General features: G+C 39.7%; 1 protein-coding gene across 3 annotated transcripts in view; it reads right to left on the minus strand.

Annotated features, from left to right (window-relative positions):
* NCOR1 (nuclear receptor corepressor 1) overlaps positions 1 to 13,666 on the minus strand; it is a 61,316-nt gene that overhangs the window by 28,659 nt on the left and 18,991 nt on the right. For 2 of the 3 annotated variants that reach the window (XM_027660106.1, XM_027660105.1), the window contains exons 6-14: positions 11,832 to 11,945; positions 10,131 to 10,187; positions 9,647 to 9,699; positions 8,856 to 8,922; positions 8,587 to 8,759; positions 6,536 to 6,626; positions 5,843 to 6,021; positions 5,324 to 5,378; positions 4,400 to 4,501 (exon numbers count right to left, since the gene is read on the minus strand). In XM_027660106.1, the coding sequence (XP_027515907.1) occupies positions 4,400 to 4,501; positions 5,324 to 5,378; positions 5,843 to 6,021; positions 6,536 to 6,626; positions 8,587 to 8,759; positions 8,856 to 8,922; positions 9,647 to 9,699; positions 10,131 to 10,187; positions 11,832 to 11,945 (891 nt within the window). Of the gene's footprint in view, positions 1 to 847; positions 957 to 4,399; positions 4,502 to 5,323; positions 5,379 to 5,842; positions 6,022 to 6,535; positions 6,627 to 8,586; positions 8,760 to 8,855; positions 8,923 to 9,646; positions 9,700 to 10,130; positions 10,188 to 11,831; positions 11,946 to 13,666 lie in introns of those variants that run through there. The other variant, XM_027660107.1, reaches the window with a different exon arrangement.

Consider the following 13,666-nt stretch of genomic DNA (forward strand, 5'->3'; position numbering starts at 1 on the left):
TTAAGACTTACATTTCCAGTGAATTTACAGAAAGAAAGTTATAGCCTAGAATTATTAAAACACCAAACAAAAATGTCTCTATTGGGATGACAGTTTTACAAGCACAGCAAGCACTGTGCTTATATCAGGTACCCAGAGTACACGTGGCAATTCGTGGAAAGAAAAGGACAGAACTACAAGATTGCTGTTCTAGAACTTCATTAACTCAGAATTTACAATCCACTGAAAAATTCCTCCAAATAGGCTTTTCATTTTCACAGAGGAATCAACCTTCCAATGAGTGCAGCAGCAGGTGTCACTGTTTCCCTGACAAAACTGAGGCTGGAAATAGTCACAAAACTGACTTGTTTTTGACATTTTAATAATGTGAACTGGAGCAGAAACCCCAAACACTAACCACTATCATTTTGCTACAAATTAATAGCATTTAGGATGCTGGCATTACTTGATAATGCAAAAATTTCCTTCAAGCAAGATGTCAGAGACAGGCTAAGATAAATCCCCTTGTGCTGGATAGATTGGTCTGGAAAGCAGGGAGTTAAAACCCCTGCATTTTCAGAAGCAAATTCTAAAAATTTTAAAAATAAAATATGTATTTTAATTTTAAAAAGAAACATAAAATATGCATTTTAATTTAAAAAATGTAAAAATGTATTTTATATCCAATCCACTTACAAAACACACAAGTTGTTGCAAATCCTGCTCTTGCCTGGCTAACTTAACATCCCACTTAAAAATAACTCGGTTCTCTGTTTCGCAGTGAATGTATTGAACATGCAGAATCAACAGGTCTAGTGCAGGTTAAACACAAACCTTCAAGCAGTGGAGGCCTCGCTCAGCGACGTACCTGCACATTCATCTGCTGTTCAAACTCCCACCGAGGGGACGGGCTTGAACTCGGGGCACGGGGACAAAACCCACCCCAGCAGCGACATCACCCAGCTCTGCAGCGCAGGCTGCCTGACCCAGCAACGTGTTTATTCCAGGAAATGGTGTCATTCTGCCACTTAAGCTGCCTCCAGCAGCGCTGCCCCTCTCACATACACCCTTCTAATCCTCCCGGAGTCACCGGAGGTGATCCCCGTCACACACACGGGGTGAATTTCTGTCTGCTCACATCAGCGCCCCGCGGCACCTGCTGTCCGCGGACAGGGCTGAGCCTCACGCACAGTGCTCTGTACAGCCACCCAAACACATCCTGCACATCTTGCCTACCAAATTAAATACAAAATTTTACTTGAAAGAAACCTCCTTCCAGTGAGTTATTTAAGGAAGTTCTAGCCAGGTGGGGGTTGGTCTCTTCTCTCAGGCACTCAGCAATAGGACAAGGGGGCACGGGATTAAGCTCCGCCAGGGGAAATTTAAGTTGGATATCAGGAGAAAATTCTTTACAGGAGAGTAATCAGGCATTGGAATGGGCTGCCCAGAGAGGTGGTGGATTCACCATCCCTGGAGATTTTTAAACGCAGACTGGACGTGGCACTGAGTGCCATGATCTAGTAAATGGACTGGATTTGGACCAAGGGTTGGACTCGATGATCTCGGAGGTCTTTTCCAACCCAATCGATTCTATGATTCTATGATTCTATAATCACAGAATCACGGGATGGTTTGGGTTTGAAGGCACCCTAAGGATCATCTAATTCCAACTGCTCTCCATGTGTAGGGACACCTTCCACTAGACCAGGTTGCTTCAGGCCCTGTCCAACCTGGCCTTGAGCCCTTCTAGGGATGGGGAAGCGAAACCATCACACAGCCATGCTTTCTCTCAATTCTAGGTTAAAAACTTGCTCTTCATTTGACAAATTTTGGGTTAAGACATGCTTGTTTAATCAATTCTGTGACATTCTAGAACAGTTCAGGCAGCATTTTATAAAAAGTATTTCCTAGACCTATTTGAGGACAAAAATGCATCAGAATTCAATTAGCTTTACATCTCCTCACATCCTCAGTCCAGCATTCAGCTTCTCACAAGTGAAAGCCCCCACACTGAAACCCGAGCCAAGCTGTGCTCACTACATTCTCTGAAGGATTTCACCATCATCACTGTGATTAATCTCTTCTCCACTTCAATATTCCACTTGCTAATTTACAAAAATATATGAACTCTTAAAGAGTTTAAGCTGAAGCACCTGTTATTGGCATAAGCCCATCCTGGAGCACCTCATAAATCTTACACGACTCGAGTTTGCCAATCAGCAAGAAAGTTTCAAGTTGCTACTGAGAGATATGAAAAATATCAGCTTCAAACAAAGCTGGGGCATGGGAGGGGGAAGGGGGTGAGCTGCATTCTGCAGCTGTAAGATAAAGTTCTGCCCAGCCAGGCAGTTAGTTCAAGTGCTTTTTTACTAGCTGTTATAGATCTTGCTAACTAATCATTAATAAAATTAAGAAATACAATTTTTCACGCAGCGTTACTAAACATGCCAACTACAAGACTTCTGAATTTCAATTAAATTTCCCACTCAGAGCACTGAGGGTATTTCCTTGAGTTAGGAAGTATCCTCCAACCCTCTTCAGAGCTAAAAGCCTGGCACTGCCCTGGCACTCCCCTGCACCCTCAGCAGAGCACACATTAAGCCTGTTGCAGTTGCCCAAAGTTTAGTGATCTGCTGTGGTGCTTAATGTGCATCAACAACCAGCAATTAAGAAGTACAACTCTGCTAAAATTCAGAGAGCAAGTAAATTGAGCTGAAGGAACCTTCAGTGTTCCAACTCACGTATTTAGTTACTCACACATAAATCAGCATTCACAAAGTCAGGCAGAGCACCTTGGGCTTCCCTTTATAATGAGTTAAGTTCACAAATCCCTGCCCTTGTGTCTGAGGCTGGAAAGAAAATCTTTCTGGTTTATATATGTTGTCCAAGGAAAGCAACCACTTACGGATTGAAAAGTCCATCCAAATTTTGAATTCTACCAGTTCCAATATTCTAAAGTTTAATAATGTGGAAAAGACATTTAAATATACAGTAGTGGTCTTCTGAGTATCCCAAAACTTACAGTCACACTGCACTACAGCTGAGCCAGCTGTGTCTCCTCACCCTTAGAACAGCTGCAGGAGAACAGCACCCAGCAAAGATCTCACTCAACCTGTGACATTTCCTGTGATCACACCAATCTCACTTCACAATGGAATAAGACACAGAGTCACTTCAAGTGGCAGCACTACCCGTGTTAAAGGTCCACAGGGATTGTCCACATCTGGACAATCTTCTTTATTTCCATATTCTCTGCATTTGCCACACATCCACACTCAAACTGCAATCCTGCCCCATCACTAGTCAAACTACTCCCTTCTCCTACTAAAAAGCATTACAAGGCTTAGAAAATCTAACAGAAGTCCTGGTAAAATACAGTTTATTTCCAGTAATTTCTCCCATCACAGCAGTTCAAATTAGCCAGAGCAGAAACTCCAACTAAATCCTGTGCACAGTGACAGTGACCTTATCCCAAGCAATCCATAATTTGTGAGTACAGACAAGTCAGTCTCCCATGAGATGACTCTTCTGGTAGAACATCAGCCCATAATCCAAAAGGTTTATGTACAACAGCACCACAGGGGCACAACCCAGGGGCTGTTTCTACTAAACAGGATTAACTGATCAGTTGAAGCTGTTTGCAGCTATTTTATGTAGAAAAATGCATTTACTGGGACACTCAGAAAACTTCCAGTATCTGAACAGAGGATTCCCATACCCTGAGGTGTAATATTTACTGCATTTGCTGTTTAGCAGTGCAGATCTGTGCAGTCCCAAAGTCTCTTTTTGTGTGTGTGTGTGTGTGTTTTCCAACATCCACATTAACCCTGGTAGCCCAGCACATGTATTTATAAGCTTTTGGTACTTAATACGCTGCTCTTTTCCCCTCCAAAGGCTTCCAAACGAATAATTCCTGAATCAGCAGAATTTTTTACTTGTATGCATTAAATTGGGCTCTTTCTTCTCCCTGTGAAGTTCCAGTTTGACTTTGAGCCTGACCACCAAATAAAGATCACTATTAATTTCTGCCTTTTGACAAACACTGACATTATGAAGTGATTATATATTTTCCACTGCAAGTCACATGCTAAACCTAATTTCTGTTGGTTCCAAATAGGATTTAATGATGGATTCAACTTCAGTGTCTATGGCAGGGTCCTCAAAGAAAATGAACTGTCATATTAAAACAAGTAACAAATGTGCAAAGGAAGAAGATACCTCACAGAATTTAAACCAAACTAACCAAGATCACCCCTGAAGTCAGGATTACTTTAAATTTTAAAAGGGTAAGAATGCAGTAAAGGAAAAATACTTATTTCCCTCCCATGTATATAATATATTGCTATATCAGATAGGGAAACAGTTGTAAATATGAAACAATAAAATAGCAAAACTCAAGTGATGAATAAATTCAAGATACCTGGTTTCTTCCTCTGCGTTTCCCATAATTCCTTCGCACAAGGGCTTTATAATTTTCATTTTTCTTGGTCAAATAATAATATAATACACAGTCAGGAACATTCTGAAGCAAAAAAAAAGCAGGAGAAAAAATGGTTTTACTCCTATTGAAAAAGGAATTTTTTAGTTTTTAATTTCTCAGAACACTTAGAATATTCAGTCCCCAGACTAAGATATAACTATTAGATTTGATTTCTCAGCAGGGAAGTGAATTCATGCACAAATATAACAACATAACTGTGCATAAAATTACAGTGTTAAACACAAGTCTCATGTATTTACAATATCCCTCAGCTACTTCTGCCTGCATGATTTAATCCATACCAGATAATCTGCAAGTTTAAAAGCTTCTATTTGCCACTGCAGCTGTAGGCATTTGACATTCTGCTGTAAGTCTTAACAAATCCTAATTCTCAATTACTTCTGACACGAATTCTGCAAAATCATGTCCTAAAGATCAAAATCAAGTCCTAAAGATCAAAGTTAGTTCCAAAGACTAACTGAGCCAGCAGTAGAATCCCACTGACTGGGAAGGTGGTGGGAAGATTTCCTTGGGTCAGCACAGCAGCTCAGCAGAGGCAGTGATGTCCTCCCTAAGCAGTGAGGTAGTTAAAGCTTTACCTGCTTCAACAAGAGAACATCCAAACTACACCAAGGGCCATTTTCCTTTTTCCTTGCCAATAGTGGCATTTCACCAACTTCTGTTAAATGTTTGCATACACTGATTGTGTTACTGACCAAGGGTTATAAAATGCTGTCAAAGCAGTAACTTTTTTTGGACTTGATTTTTTTTCCAGAAAGAGAAAATGATGCTGGGGTGAATGACTTACATTTGGAACATTAGGGATCCCACCCTAGGCTCTACTTACATTCAAAATTGTCTTACCTTTCGTTCCAGGTAGGAAGCAATTAGACCAAAGTTCTTGGGATGTTGGACAAACCTTTTACAAATCAGAAATTATTTCAGTTTAACAACATAATCCACGATCAAATAAGCAAAGCAATCTTCCAAACAATCTGTTCCATCACAAGCCTTTCATCTGCATGGTTGAAATTAGTCTAAAAATCCCACTTCTCAAACTGTGCAGATTTAGAACTAAGCATTCAAAATTACTCATTAGCTGATGTAATGAGATCATGGATCTACTCTTCTCATTTTAATCTTTCCACAGAGCTAAAGGACTTTTGAGGGAATTTTGTTTTTTAGGATTAAATACATGTGAGCTTTTTTCTGAAGAAAAGTCTAAAACTTTTGCAGTATTTCTTACATCCAACTAAGAACATTATCAAATATTACCAATATTACTGCACAAAAGCTTCAGCATTTGGCTGACGTTTACTGTGGGGTTCAGCATTTAATCGTCATCACCATGCAATAAAAATAAAAGATAAGAAAGGTCATTACTTTTCCTTAAAAATCTCTTTCTCGTGGTCAGTCCAGACATTCATGAACTGTCTGTCTTTATAAACTTTCATGGGATCCTCCATCAGACCATTCATATTAATAAACTTCACTCGTCTTTGTTCTGCGTCGAACATCATGGGAGGGATGACCGAGAGCTGACGCATTTGCTTCTCATTATTCTACAGGCAAAGAATAAAAGACAAAGTAAAGAACAACAAGAAGTTGCTACTAATGTTTACAGTTCTTGAATTACACAACTCTTCAAGTTCCCCCTCAACAGGACACATTCACAGTCAGTTTGAAACTGCTTTTTGTACACGGCTTAAGCTGTCGCTATGAACATTCCCACAACCAGCTACAGGGAGCAGTGTCACAAATGATGAAAAACTAAAATGGTGCAGGGTTTTAGAAAGGAAGGGTTTTCATGTGTTTGTTACAGCTGTAAAAAAACTAGGTTGCAGCAAGCCTGCAATGAGAAAAATCTAGGGCAGATACAATTAGAAAGCAAAACCCTCAAAAGAAAAGTATTTCTAAGACCTGTTTCAAGCCAAACTTCACACAGATTCTATCAAACCATCCTCAAGAGGTTTTCTCTTATCAAAAAACCAAATCCTCTGCAAGAAACCTTTCACTGCCAATAAAAGGATATTTATTGGCTGTGCTTCTATAGCAAAGAACAGACAACAGCCTCACCTCCTGTTCTGAGAGTCCATCAATGATTTCCGAAATCTCGTGTTCACTTCTAGCAATAGTTGCTGAAAGGCCAGCCCCTCTTTGGCCAACTCTGGAATGAGGGGAAAACAGAAGGAGTAAGGATAAAGTGGATATGAGTTACATCTGCAGATTTTGTACACCATGACAACCTTCAAAATTCCTTAAAATCCTGCTCCCACTCTCTTAAATCAGGCAGGACTGTTCTTTCTTAGTCTCAGAGTACAGACTCTGTCATGTCCTGCCATCTCAAACAACTGCTCGGTTTTACAGGTGAATTTGCAAAGCTCAGCAGGAAGGACTTGCTTGAGCCAACACAAAAAAAAAAAAGGTGTTACCACCAATTCCACTGCAAGGAGGTGTTTTAGATAAATTAATGCTCTTCCGCTGAGTATGAGAAACATTCATCGGTGGCACAGAAATCACCTTAATCACCTTAATTAGTACAGCTCATACACTGTGAAGGAGCCTATCTTTTATTTTTTAAAAGAAATCACACTAAAGTTGCCTTTCATCAGTTTGGGCAAGTTACTAATACAGCACTGAGGCTTGTTACAACAAAGGCAAATTTTGAATTAATGGGGAGAGCTGTAATTTGGAAGAATTTTTCAGCTTGTGATCTTTACACTTAAGGAACATCATAATGGTAGATTACAGCAGGTGGGTAAAAAAGCATTTCAGAGATGAAAATCGCTGCTAACTGGAGAGACAAAATATCTCAATATTTGCTCAAAGATTTTATGGAATTAATCCATTTGCACAAAACCTGATAAAAAAGCCCTTGGTATTTACCCAGCCATGGTATTACAGCACAGCTACAGACAAAGATGCCATTACATCAGAGAACAGAAATACAATGTAAAGAGTTTGCAATTACAAAGACATGATAATATTCTTGAAGTGAAAGCTCCTTGTGTGTAGGATGCTGTTCCCATTCTAACAGTTTCCTTCTTTCTTTTCTGAATTCTTCAAATCTTGTAGCCTTCACAATATATTGCAAACTCTCTGTTTTCCCCATGTTTTATGAAATAAAGTATTGTAGGCAGATGGTTACAAGAGATGAGATTAAATCTTCATGGGGTTTGAACTCTCCAAGGTGTATCGAAATGATTTCAAACATTAGATAAACAGATTTCAACACAACTGAATCAAACTTGACCTAATTCTGATTTAAAGCACTGCCTACAGAACTGTAGATAGAGTGAACTCTCAAATGAATTGCACTTCATTCCTTTTTAGATTCCTTGTACAGTTCCCATCTAACAAATGTCTGATAGATTAAAATTAAGTAATAAGGACTTAATTGTCATAGCTTGCATATTTCAAAATGCAAAAATGTCTGGAATAAAATTACCTGGCAAGTACAACAAAAGATCAGTCAAACTGTTAATTTAGAAGACAAATGGGGTTTGAGTGTGTAGGCTAATGAATACAGGGATCATGGAATACAGGAGTAACACAAGACACCCAGTGACAGAAAAATATTAAGTATAAATTAGGGTGTCTGCCCAAAATGAACAGGTTCGTGTGAAGCTGGTGCTCCAATTATCTTCAGTCCAACTCCACAAACCTCTTCTTGAGCACCAGTACCTAACTAGCCTTTGCTAATTAGCCCTTTTCCTGTGTTTCTTTTGGAAAATATGGGGCTTCTATAAACTTTTAAAGATCTAAAAAGGGAGAGAGGAAAGGGACAATGTGGACATGGCTCTGGCAGCCCAAGAGGACACCAACTGATGGGGCTGCCACAGCTGCTGGGGAGGGACAGGGAAGGGCAGATGTAGAACAGTGGGCAGATAAAGCCATGAAGATCCTTGGGATGTGAGGTGAAACTTGAACTCAATGCCACGAAACAGAGTGAGCAAATGGAAGAACATTTGACTTTATCCTGGATGATACACTAATATCCTGTTTTAAGGAACGCAGTGATGAGCATAAAACTTCACTCTTAAACCGAAACAATATTACTATAAATAATTCTAAAACTTAACACCCAAGGGATATTTTTCAGGAATATTTCAAATCCATGACAATACCTTTGGAATCGTTCTTGCTGTTCCCTTTGCTTCCGGATTTCTGGGAATTGTTTCTCATAGTACTCCCGTGTTTTGCTCTCCTTGGCTTTCCTGCGGGGATTATTTTCTATCCTGTCCACTTTTTTCTCCCATGCCTCCATCAGCTGATCATAACGTTGACAGATCTTCTGTTCCTGTTAAAATTCCAAAAGTAAACCTTGAACTAAGCAAAACACCCCCAAGTGATGAGTCCATGGAACCTGGGCAGGCTGCTGGAATGGGGGCCTTACCCGCTGTTTTCTCGCATGGTTTCTTCTTTTAAAGAATAATATCAGCTTTTTCCTCATCACCTGGTTTCTGGAAAACAAATTCAGGGGAAAAAAAGTGAACTATTCATAAGGATCAAGCACTTCAAAACTCCTCAACAAAAGCCCTATCAATTTTAGATGGGGGATCATTATTATGAATAGTATTTTCAGGGGTAGAAAACAGGACAAATTCCCAGTGAAGTCTAGTTATCTAAATCACCTATTTTTTCAGAGAGGAGATTCTTGAAGATGGCTGGAATAAGCAATTGAGACATAAAAGATTCCAATTTCAAGCCAGCTACTCTCCTTTGCCTCGAGAGAGATAATATGCTAAAATGAGTAAATTTGGTTGAAGCTATTATGCTTTTAGGGGGAAAAAAGTATTTGCAATTCAGCCCTAAAGTTAAGAGTTTCACAATACATTATTCAAGAAATAAGTACTTTGGAACAAATCTATTTGATGGAGTGGAGCAAGAATAACTTTTTTAAGAGAAGTTTTTAAAGGACTTAAAAAAGTTAAAGCCAACTTTTATGATTTATTTTTGTCTTTAAATCAAGAAGAAAAGTTACTGTTTCCCTCTGCCTTCAGTACATATAATTCATGTCCTGCAGAACTGTTTTACAGCAAAGAAATCAGTTACAGGGACTGGAAGCTTTTAACAATGGTTAAAGCTCACACATCCTATTTGGAAAACACAGGGATGAAAAATGTGAGTGAATGTTTAAGTTTAGATCCCTTAAATGGCACAATGACGAGATGTTAAAGCACTCACGTTTTGATGTTTTCATGGTAGACCTTTGTGTCTGATGGTTGGTTGTAAAGCGGCTGCAATTTTGGGTTAGAAAGATACACTTAGTACTTTTTCAATGCATGTAAATTTATAAGTATATACAGTACATTTAACAGTATTTTACTATTCAACAGTGCACTCAATCTGAGATGCAGCAATCTGAAGGGACTACAAGATATTCAACACAAAGCATAGATTCATTATTTAAAATTAGATTATAATTACTTCTGTATATAGCAGTCCTTATTTTTTTCTGTTTCAAACTATTCTCTCAAACAGATTCAAATCTACTTTAAAAATGAACTTATGCAGCCAGTGAACTCACTCAACATTTCACCCATGTATTTAAACACACACTTCTTTTATACATAATCACAGAACTACAGCTGGTCACCACAACAGAATTAGAGCAACTGGCAACACAGAAAATAGAAAAAAAGAAAAAACCCAAAAGTCCACAACTTACCAGTTCGACTTTTGGACCAAGCCCTTCAAAAATCTTGTGAGCTTCTTCTGCTTTTTTCTGCAAATAAGATTTTTTTTGTATGGTCTGAGTAAATCCTCTGAAGTTAATGTCAAATGTGTATCAGAACTCTGTGCCTGCTGTTAAACCCCTGCCTGACCATATGAGATCCTTCTTAACCTACTTCTGCAGTGTTGCCTCAGCAAATAAAGAAACTTGCACTTAAATTGTGCAGTTCCTGCTCTGATCTCCATGTCTGGAAGCTGAGAGAGCATAAAAGCAGAACCTGACCTCTGCAGCTCAAAAAGAACATGCACTTAATAGGTAATACAGCAAATAATGCCAAAGAGGAAGAAAGGTATCCAGTAAAACTAAGTATAGTTAACTTTGAAAAATGGAATTAAGGGACTAAAATTATCCAACTGCCAAATCTGGGAGTGTGAATCCATGTGTACATACAGACACAAAGTAGGGAAAGGCCCCAAAATGATTCTGACCCTTCCTGGGGGAAGGGGAGGACACGTTGTATGGAACACTTGGGACACAGTCCTACTGTACAAAATCCTCCTCAAATTTTAGAAAGTAGTCTATTGTAATAGAAATTAGCTGTTCCTCTAAACTACAAAATAAAATTGGGAACTTAAACAAACATGTACCACTCTCACAGAAGATCACAATACTTTCAAAACCCCCAGATATCCAACTCCCTCATCTCAAACCACCACGGGGAAAAGAGGCAGGAAGCACTTTGCTACTGTTGGCAATATGTGTGTTTGCTCACCACTTAAACTACTTCTGCCTATCTGTCCATTTATCCAAATCTGAAGTGCCAGAAGTCAGAGTTTATAAAGAAGGTACAGAATCTTACAACATGTGCAGTTTTTTCCCTTCAGTTCATTTAAACACAGAATCTTCAGCCAAGCTTGTGAGCTTGATGTGAGGAATAGGGAATTCAGGATAAATTTCTGAACCATTTTTCATATCTACACACATACACACATGTAGAAACATATATATATGTGTATGTTTGTATCTATATATATCTATCTCAGCACAGGGGTCTAAGGATGAGACCCACAGCTGTGGGTCTTAGAAGGATCCTGTGATCAAGAATCAAAATGACATGCAAGTGTCTTTCATTTATAAGTCCTATGGGGAGAGGCTGAGGGAGCTGGGGTTGTTTAGCCTGGAGAAGAGGAGGCTCAGAGGTGACCTCATCACCATCTGTAACTACCTGAAGGGAAGTTCTAGCCAGGTGGGGGTTGGTCTCTTCTCTCAGGCACTCAGCAATAGGACAAGGGGGCACGGGCTTAAGCTCCACCAGGGGAAATTTAAGTCGGATATCAGGAGAAAATTCTTTACAGAGAGAGTAATCAGGCATTGGAATGGGCTACCCAGAGAGGTGGTGGATTCACCATCCCTGGAGATTTTTAAACGCAGATTGGACGTGGCACTGAGTGCCATGATCTAGTAAATGGACTGGATTTGGACCAAGGGTTGGACTCCATGATCTCGGAGGTCTTTTCCAACCCAATCGATTCTATGATTCTATGATTCTAAGTAAATGAACGTTAAAAGAAGGGTGGGCAAGGCAATAAAACACAAGAAGCAGAACTTGCCCCAGGGAAGTAAATGAAGGCCCAATGAACTGCAGCCCATGGGGTCAGTCCCAGCCCTGCTCAGGGACCTGCAAAGGCCACTCACCCGGTTCTCATCGTAAATGATCTGGACAATACTGCGGTGCTTCTGTTCCACTGGAGGAGGGGACACGGGCCTCTCTGGCTCAGGAGGCTTAGCAGCTTCTTCTTCAAGTTGTTGCTAAGAGACCAAAGAAAGAGAATCAGCCATCCAAACCCCATCACCCCCACCAGTAATTAGTCACCAGAGATAAAATATGCATCTGATCAACAGTTAGCACGGCCTCCTACTTCGGTCTTTCACTCACAAGGAATGAATGAAATGGTTTAAATGCCCATAGGGATGATAACAAGGCTATTTTTTGTACTGTTGGTAACTCAAATTAACTGTTTACAAGACTCACCAGACTTGTTTCAGCCTGACATTCAAAGCCACCGTCACTTCATAATTTATCATGATTAACTTGAAACAAAAATATGACCTTTGGAGAATGGCTACACCAGACCTGCCTTCTCACAGGGAAAATAAGCCACAGAGCTGCCTTTCTACATTGCAGATGTTCAAGTGCCATCATTACTACTGTCTTATTGTTTAAAAAGGTACAAAAGTCCTTCTAACACTCCACAGAGAACATAATTCTAAATGTACTTCACAGCAAAAATAAACCACTCCACATGTATTGAAGTTCCAAGACTGTCACAATACCAAACAAGCAAAAAAAGACCAACAGCAAAAACCCACCCTGTAATACTTTCCCAGCTCCTCCATTGCTGTGATTTACTTCCACATCAAATAAATCTGGTTCAGCAACATCTCCATTTTTTAAACATCCTTCATCTATACCTGCCACAAACATACAGCAAAGAACTTCTGCCACAGTCCTGGTTAGATTGTGCTCTAAGGCTGCATAAGAATTCAAACCCTAACATTTTAGCAGAATGCCATAAGACATGGGCTCAATTATTGCAACAGCAACTCTGTAATTTTTTTAAAGTCAAATCATGTACAAATGTGCACAAATGAACCTTCAGAGATGAGATACACTTGCTGATTTTGTGGAAAAGTGAACAAACAAAAGATAAGCATCATTAACACACAGACAGGTACTCAGTGACATCCTTTTTTGGTTTTCTGCTGGAGGTCACTTTACAGGTCATTACAATTCAGACATAATTAAATGCTTCCAGACCATAAAAACATACAGCTCCCCAGAGCTATCTTTTTGTTATCCTGGACCTACAAGTTAACAAATCCTACAGCATAACTCTCATTTCCTCCAGAGTTCACACTAAGGAAAAAAAGTAAAGCTGGCACTATTTCTATCTGGATCTTTGAAAGTCAGAAAAGGAAAAGGAAAATAGGACTTTGTTTTTGTCAATGAATAACAGATGCCTTGATTGAAGGGTGGGTTTACTTGGCCACAACACTACTGGGAAGGCAACAACTGCTGCCAGCAAATATTTCCTTTGCTTCCAATGGCTCAAGTGCAGTTCTCTGATGCCAATCATAGTCAGGACCATACAAAAAAAAAAAAGTGGTATTTCCTCCTTTATTTCTCTGCTCTCTGTGTTTATTCACAGCCCTCCTACTACACTTCCCCCAAGGCTGACCTTAGCTCCAGATGTTAGGATCTCTTGCTCCTGTGAAAGCAGATGATCCAGGGACTTATGTACAAGCTCTGGTTTTGCAGATGCAGGCAAGGGATTCTCCCCTTGCGCAGACTGCGAAAGAAGAAAGGTGATACCCTCCCCTCGGCCAGCAGGCAGCTCTAAAGCTGAAATTACAGTCACAGTGCCCTTGTTTCACCAGTCATCTAACAGCACTTTCAAATATAAAACCATCTATTGCTGGTGTTCCTGTGTGGCTTTCTCCTACTTTCAAAAATGTTTAAAACACCACGA

The sequence above is a fragment of the Corapipo altera genome, unplaced genomic scaffold (assembly GCF_003945725.1).
Source record: "Corapipo altera isolate COAL_440 unplaced genomic scaffold, ASM394572v1 271, whole genome shotgun sequence".
Taxonomy (NCBI): Eukaryota; Metazoa; Chordata; class Aves; order Passeriformes; family Pipridae; genus Corapipo; species Corapipo altera.